General features: G+C 44.2%; 1 protein-coding gene across 1 annotated transcript in view; it reads left to right on the top strand.

Moving 5' to 3' along the window:
• The first annotated feature begins 587 nt into the window (after positions 1–587).
• Positions 588–8,589, top strand: part of LOC126210005 (mucin-19-like) — a 282,532-nt gene continuing 274,530 nt past the window's right edge. Inside the window, exon 1 of the mRNA XM_049939112.1 lies at positions 588–833. Within this exon, the coding sequence (XP_049795069.1) occupies positions 588–833 (246 nt within the window). The remainder of the gene's footprint in view (positions 834–8,589) is intronic.

Genomic DNA, 8,589 nt, shown 5'->3' with positions numbered 1-8,589 from the left:
ATAAATCACTCGCTGTGTTACCTGATCGTAGCAAGTAACTGGCGTCTCGTGCATCAGAAACAAGTTGGCACAGTTGTACCAGACATCTAGAAAGAATCTGAAGTAAAAGTGTTAACGTTGTGGTGTTTTGAAATGCTGCAGCGTTTGTTTATGTTGCGAGTGGCGCGAGTAGTGATATAATTCGTGCCTAGCTGTGAGATCGCCAAAGCTGACCAAAGATCGTGCTGTAGAACCGTTGGGCCGATTTGCGAAGAGCTTTGGGCCTTTCAGTGCCGAGGCAAGTGCGACCACGTGTAGTTGGAAGTAGTGTGTTTATCTGTGGTGTCGGAAGCAGTATAGAAGTACTGCAGCGCTTGTGTGGTGAGGATTCGAAGCAGGCGTGTGTGACACAGGCTTTAGTGCTGCGCTTGAAAGAAATTTACACTGAGTGTGAAGTCGTGTTTGTGAGCGACGTCTTCTCCGGGAAGAAGTGACGAGTGTTTACTATTGGTGTTAAGTGAGTGTGCAGTGAGGGCACTGAGTGGCGTTTAGTATCTGTTTAGGGTGAAGCTGTGTCGTTCAGTGCGTGCTGTGGTGACGCAGGCGAGATGCGTTCCCCGGCGCCACGCAGTGCTCGCGCCGCCCCCGGCGGCTCGGGCGCCGCCTCCACGGCCCCCGGCGCCGCCCCCGGATCTGGAGCCGGCGGCTCAGCGGCATCGGGAGGCGCTGCGACGCCGCCTCCGCCCCCAGCGTCTTCATCCGCCGGCGCCGCTGCGTCCGCGGCGGCCGGAGGCGGCAAGAGGGGCCCAGGGGCGGCTCTGCCCCCACCGCCCCCCAGCAAAAAGAGGAAAGTGGTGAGTACCATCTTATCCGCGATATACACGTTACAGTGTCGTTAATTACGGAATACTACGATACGACGAGTCAACTTTGAACGATGACACTGCGAGCCCGTATTACGGCCATGTTGTCGTACAGACACGGTATATTATCAAAGGATTGGGACGTCCTCAGACATACTAAAAGTTACGTATTGTCCTCTGCCCCCTGTAGTGTCAATATTTGTCTGTACTGCATGACGACTGATAAATGAAATATAAATGATTACGTTGTAAGTTAAAATTAAAATAATCTTGATCATTTTCTTCATGTGGGACACCACAGTGGCTTATTTGTTAAAGGACATTTTGTATTTTTCACTTCCGCTGTTTCTCACAGGTATTAAGTTCATGTTAGCTTGCACGATTCGGGCTTACATGCTTAAAATTTACTCCCTGTATAACGTGCAAGCGTCTGAATTAAAAACAGAAATCTTACTGTGTGAAGTAACAGTAATTACTGTAACTGCCACTTTATAGGAAACTGTATGTGCTCGCTTTCATTGTCGAACAGGAAATTGTTGGAATATAGACAATATAACGATCAAATAATAGGAATAACAATGAATGAAAAACGCTCAGTTTGTCTTTCTATTGTGCCATCAGGTATGGTGTGGTAAATATGCTTATCAGTAAACCAGGCCAAAAAGTTATACATGGTACTTCCATTTGTTAACCAGTGTTGTCTTTATCTGTGTCACTTAAGAGTTTAAGTACAGTATATACTGGCCAGACAATGGGAAAACACCGCATAATTCAGAGTTAATGGAATGATAGGTGTCGCTGCTCGTTGTGGCAAAAGATATAATTGTCTTAGGCGCACTGTTGTGTAATTTATCCGCATTATTCCGTGCATCCGGTATTATTCCTTTGACATGTTTCACTACTTTTTACCCGTCTTCTGGTGTTGCGTTTACAATTGCCTCCTTCAAAAGTCTTTCCACGTCAGTCATATTACGGCTTGTGTTGCGAATCAAATTCTAATAATTGCCCCCCCCCCCCCCCCCCCCCGCTGTCAAGTTATAGTGAACCGGTATGTAACAGTTCTTTTTTCCCCTTGTTACCTTTGTGGGCGCCTTATATTGTGTAGCTGAATGATGGGGAGCGCTATCCATAAAAATCATGCCTTTTTTGGGTAAAGTTCGAAGCACATAGTCTTCGAACCATTTCAGAAAATTATTGTGGTTCACCTCCTCGTGGTACTCGGAGATCTTATTTGAAATGACTAACACCAGAAAGTTTGGAATAAAACCATTTGGATTTTTTGCATGCGCCACAATTATTCTCTTCCGTCTGCCTATCGGAGCTGCCATATTCTCTTCGAATTTTCTGTTTCTGTTTATTTTCTTTTACTGGAGGCCACATTCTCGCGGCTGCTCTCTTAATAAACGTACTTGACAGTCGCGATTTCGCTGTAATATTATCAGTCGGCAACCAACTGTGAAACGCACCCATGCGTCATCTTCTAAGAAGACACTGTTCTCCCGTCAACCATGTTTACATCTTTCATATGCATAATAAGACACGCGTCTCTGCCATCTGTTACGCATAGAAAATATGAAAACATGGTTGACACGAGTGTCCCCGTAGTTGCTTGAGAATGGTACAATAGCCCGAAATCAAAATACTCGTTCCAATCTTGGGCACCATGCAGTTCTACTTTTCTTAACGGAAAGTTGACTGAATATCACACGAACGTGAACAGTCCGGCTCTGTTACAGGTCAATCTGTTACCACAAACCTTATTTCGAACTGACATTCGTTGCTTTCGCTAACTTTAAACCAAAGTTTTAGCTTCCAACATAACCTAGACGTCGGACATTTGCAGAGGAGTCTGACTCCGCAACATACTTTTCGAAGGGGGTGTGGGAGGCTGTAAGTTGCACTGTCAAACTCTATCCGAAATGCTGTCATTTCTAAAATACTTTACGTAGTTGACATCTTGGCTGTTTTCGTATCTTTCAGCCGCATTTTTAATATGCGTCTGTCGTATGTTTTGTGGATAATGTGTTTCTTTAAAATGGGGGCGTAAGTCATGTTGTTCGCTAGCATTCATACGTCCTAGTAAACTGTTTTTAAAGCTAACATCGCATAATTATTTATTTACAACAACCGGCGTTTGCTGTCATCTTCACGTTTTCAGAAATTTTTGTTATAAAATGAACTCATATGCCAAGTTGTTATGTAGATGAAATGTAGCACCTTATGAAAGATTTGCCATAAATAAAATATTGAAAATGAAAAGGCGCCTTCTGTTCATGGCCGTGTCTATATATGTAGATGTAGATGATCGTTACGTCATGAAAAACAGTACACAATAAAATGTGCAGTAGCACACTGTGTTTTGTATGATGTAATAGATATGTTTGAGCGCTACGTAGACGGACATGGCCATGTACACATGGAGCTTTTTGGTTTTAAATGTTTATGCATGACAAAGCTTTGCATAATGTGCTACGTCTTATCTGCATGTCAAGTTGGCGTGAGGTTCCAACTCAAAATGAACACATTTTATAACAAAAATTTTTGAAAACGTGTAGATGACAGCAAAGTCTGTCGGAACTGGTTGTTGTAAATTAAGAAATAGTTATGCGATCTTTGCTTTAGAAAATTTTTACCAAGTTTTTACCAAGTAAAACAGATCGCTGCTTCTGATTTCTCAACATGAGACAGCTCAAGTCTTCATACGTCTGGTGCAAATTGCAGTTCATTTACGGGAACGATGTTTTGGCTTGTTGTAAGTTACACACCGAGAAAAGTTTTATAAACTAAGCTGTGGTCAAACGGTGATCTGTAGCCTATTCCGGTCGAGATTACGTTGCAATCCGACAGTCTGGGTCAGTGTTGACAAAGTCAAAAAACACGATTTCCCAGCAATTTTAGTGAAATACATTGTACGTTTCGTGGTTGACACACGCTTTCCTGATGAAAACCATTATATCGTGCCACTGTTCTGGTATATTCCAGTTCAGTATGTTCCAACACGTTAGTCATTGCAGAGACTCGCATATACGTGACGTCATCGGTCGCCCAGCGCCGTTTACCGTTCGTAACTAGTGGGTTGGGTTGTTTGAGGAAGGAGACCAGACAGCGAGGCCATCGGTCTCATCGGATTAGGGAAGGACGGGGAAGGAAGTCGGCCGTGCCCTTTCAGAGGAACCATCCCGGCATTGGCTGGAGCGATTTAGGGAAATGACGGAAAACGTAAATCAGGATGGCCGGACGTGGGATTGAACCATCGTCCTCCCGAATGAGAGTCCAGTGTGCTAACCACTGCGCCACCACGCTCGGTGTTAACTAGTCCTACATTTTTCATCCAGTATACAGTGTGTATAAAATTACGTTTATCAAATTTTAGTTTTAGAATACTAGGTGAAAAGAAACAATTTCCTTATGTGACAAAAATGTCGCAGGTACATTGTTTCCCCACTAGGACTTCATGAAAGTTTTGATGCTATGGCTGTTCGGGGAAAGAGTTCAAACTTCCTTGTGATGCATATTGTCTTGTATTTGTCGCTAACGTATGGATTTCCGACAGAAATTGCAATCATTATATATGAGACACCTGGTTGTTTTGAGCGGGTTACACATTCATTAGAACGCAACTGTCATTTGTGCGTTAATGTAGACGTACGGAATTTTCAGCAACATTTCTACAGCAATGTGTCACACAAGACAGTTCGATCATCATCACAACGTCACTAGCTTCAAACCCTCCCTGCACCCCTAGCGGGGGGTACAGTGCACCTGCGACATTTTTTTGTCACAAATAGCATTGTTTCTTTTTATGTCCCCTAAACACTCAAAACTTTTGTGAACATAATTTTTTTACACCCTGTATATGCACATAATATACACCATAATACACGGTGAACATTTGCCTTATTATTACCATTATTAGTATTACTATACGTATTACTTAATAGTAATACGTTTTTTCCGAATTTACCTTGCAGTTTTTATAATTTGTAACGGGAAGTCCGTCAAATATTTAGCGGACGAGATCTTATGAAGATAGCGATATTGGCTTAGTGCCGTTAACCATGACATCGCGGTCGGCAGTATTTCTTAATGGAGGCAGTTGTGTCTGGTCTGTTGCTTTAGCCGAGATCCGGGTCAGGTTCGACGAAAGTTTGTTAGCTGGCAGAGGGGGCGAATGTTTAATCTTTTCCTTTCTCTTGTACATTATGCATTCCATTGTAAGATTTACGTCCTATCTGGAAACGACAGTTTCTCTTATGTGGCCAGATATTTTCAGATGTAGAACATACACCGGTTCCCGTGAGATCACCGAAGTTAAGCGCTGTCGGGCGTGGTCGGCAATTGGATGGGTGACCATCCAGGCCGCCATGCGCTGTTGCCATTTTTCGGGGTGCACTCAGCCTCTTGATGCCAATTGAGGAGCTACTCGACCGAAGAGTAGCGGCTTCGGTCAAGAATACCATCATAGCGACAGGGAGAGCGTTGTGCTGACCCCACACCCCTCCTATCCGCATCCTCCACTGAGCATGTCACGGCGGTCGATTGGTCCCGGTAGGCCACTGGTGGCCTGAAGACGGAGTGTTTTTTTAAAACATTTTCGAAGATGTTACCTATACAAGTATTCCCGCTCGAGAGCTCTGTAATGTGATTTATGACATCGGAGGCTCAATGGCTACGTGAGCTGTGTGGAGAGCGAGTCGGGTATTCATAACGTTTAGTAAAGTGACTTTTTTGAGCTGCTTGACTTCATTTAACTGATAAAAGATGGCCAGTTGTATCGTATCCTTCACTATTTCGCCTCTACCGCTCTTAATCCGTAGATCATGTCCACAATAAATATTGCGTTAGGGAACGTATCGTAGAGGTGGCGGATGGTTTACGCTACTTGAGCCAGTACAGACGGAAAAGTACGTCTCGTATGGGTCCCCCACTTTATAGAAATGATGTGCATAGCATGATCTGCGTTGTTAGAAGTGTCATTGCCGCTACTGGTATGGTGACGTAGGGTTGAAGCATTAGCGTGAGTGTGCACCCAGAGTTGCAGGCAGACAACGTGGCCTTGGACAAGTTGAGCAGGTCTGTACTCGTAAAGCAGTTTTGTCAAAACAGCAGCATTAAAGGAATACGGAGGCGTCCTTTTTATGCACTGGGATGGAGGAAAATGATTTGTAATTTATAATTAATTCACGATATGGGAATTGTTCCTGGGAGAGACCGACGGCCAGATGCGACACAAATTTCTGAAGAAGTTGCCATTGCCATGGGTGAGATCGTTGGTCCTAATGTGCCATCTTCAAGCAGTGCACGAACTGCGTCACGAAAGCTGAACAATCCGTGGTCCACCGTCCGGAAAGTGCTGAGAGCAATTGTGAAATTGTATCCTTTCTTGAAAGGGCTGAAGTTGATGACATGGGACTGTAGAGCATTTTGTGGAGAGACGAGGCGCACTTTATTCTCTCTGGGACAGTGAACAGTCAAAACTGTCGATTTTGGGGATAGTCACCGCCAACGAACGTTCACGAACTTCGCCTGCATAGTGAACGCGTCTCTGTGTGGTGTGGCTTCACGTCACAGTTCGTGATTGGCCCATTTTTTCTTTAAGGAACACGGACTGCAAGGACCGAGGATAAGCAGCGTGAACGACAGACATAGCTGTGACATGCTACGCTGACGTTTACTGGAGAGAGAAGCTGTGGACTCAACTGTTTTGATGCACGATGGAGCTTCACCAAAATTATCGGCCTATCGGTCCAAGCTGCGTGGCCACCAAGGTCACCAGATTTGAACCGTGTGGTTTTTGGCAGTCGGGTTACCCGGAGGACGGGAACTTCCTGAGAGACACTAACACACGTTGGAGGTTGAAGGCGAGGATGGCGAGAGAGTTAGCGAACATGGCTTCTGTGATGTTTCGGGCAGCAGTGGAGCAGTCGCTGGTGCGGTTCCAGGCTGTCGTGGGTGTAGATGTCACTTTTTTTATGCTTTCTAAGCATAAACAAGTCCCCTAGAACTTAGAACTACTTAAACCTAACCAACCTAAGGACATCACACACATCCATGCCCGAGGCAGGATTCGAACCTGCAACCGGACAGAAGCGCCTAGAACCGTTCAGCCACATCGGCCGGCGATGGTCACTTTGAACGTCGTTTGTGACCGGGAACGTAATAATGGCATCCAACTAACAAAATGTTACCGTCCATGTGGTAATTAAAATGTGTTTCTTTGAATGGTTTATTCGCTATTTCTTTTCCGAAAGTCCTTACAAATGTTTCCACGACGTTTCGTTGTCCCACAATCACTCGTTTTTCATGAGGCACTCTCATACATCGAAAATATAAGTGTAACCCCCCCTGTACGTGTGCGTGGGTACGTAATAGCTGTTCAAGGAATCCTAACTCACTACCGACGTCTATTAAAGAATTTGTCAGTGATATAGCAGCTGTGTGGGAGATACATGTTTAATCTGAATTTAATAACATTATTAATGACATAGCGCAAAAATCATTCGTAGGGCTGTTCGATCACCATTTGTTCAGCGCCCTGTGATAAATGAGGGCAACTTAAGTTCACTTTCCTTAATCCTGACATATTTCAGTAATCGTTATCTGCAAAATGAAACAAGTACAGAAAGTCCAACAGCTCCAAAGAGCCACTTGAAAAATTGTTAATACCCGAGATGAATGGAAACAGTCATGTACGAGGGTAATCACAAAAGTAAGGTCTCTTTTTTTTATATAAGTACATAGACCTGTTTATTTCTACACTGGCTTACATCAGTTTACAGCTTGAACATTTGGCTATTTTTCGACATAATCACCATTTCTTTCGATGCATTTTTGTAGTCGCTGTGGCAGTTTTTGTATGCCCATGTCATACCAGCTAGCCGCCATGCTGTTCACAAAATTATGAACCTCTTCTTTCAACTCGTCGTCGGAGCTGAATCGCTGGGACCACAATTAACGTTGGCAGGTACTGTGAGACTCTGAAAAAACTCAAACTGGCAATTCAGATCCGGAGAAGAGGAATGTTGATCAACGGCGTAGACATTCGTTGCTCTCCTGCAATAGTTTCAGTGGAACATAATCACACAGCCACCCTATAGTCCTGACTTGGCGCCCAATATCACCTGTTCTCTAGATTAAAAGAACATTTGGCCGGAAAGCGATTCAGCTCCGGCGACGAGGTGAAAGAAGAGGTTCATAACTTTCTGAACAGCATGGCGGCGAGGTGGTACGACATGGGCATACAAAAACTGCCGGAGCGTCTACAAAAATGCATCGACAGAAATGGTGATTATGTCGAAAAATAGCTAAATGTTCAAGATGTAAACTGATGTAAACCATTGTAGAAATAAACAGGTCTATGTACCGGGTGATCAAAAAGTCAGTATAAATTTGAAAACTGAATAAATCACGGAATAATATAGATAGAGAGGTAAAAATTGACACACATGCTTGGAATGACATGGGGTTTTATTAGAACCAAAAACAAACAAACAAACAAAGTTCAAAAATGTGCGACAGATGGCGCTGGACAGCAAAACGTCAGTGACTGCGCATTACAATCGTGTTACAGAATCGCATCATCCCCAGCCTGGCTGATAAACACCTGCTGGAACGTACGATGTTTATGCAGGATGGCGCTCCACCCCGTATTGCTAGACGCATGAAAGATCTCTTGCGCGCGTCGTTTGGTGATGATCGTGTGCTCAGCCGCCACTTTCGTCATGCTTGGCCTCCCAGGTCCCCAGAC

Source organism: Schistocerca nitens, chromosome 10, assembly GCF_023898315.1.
Source record: "Schistocerca nitens isolate TAMUIC-IGC-003100 chromosome 10, iqSchNite1.1, whole genome shotgun sequence".
NCBI classification, from domain to species: Eukaryota; Metazoa; Arthropoda; class Insecta; order Orthoptera; family Acrididae; genus Schistocerca; species Schistocerca nitens.
Note: the sequence above shows the minus strand (reverse complement) of the source record. Positions and strands in the feature narration are given on the sequence as shown.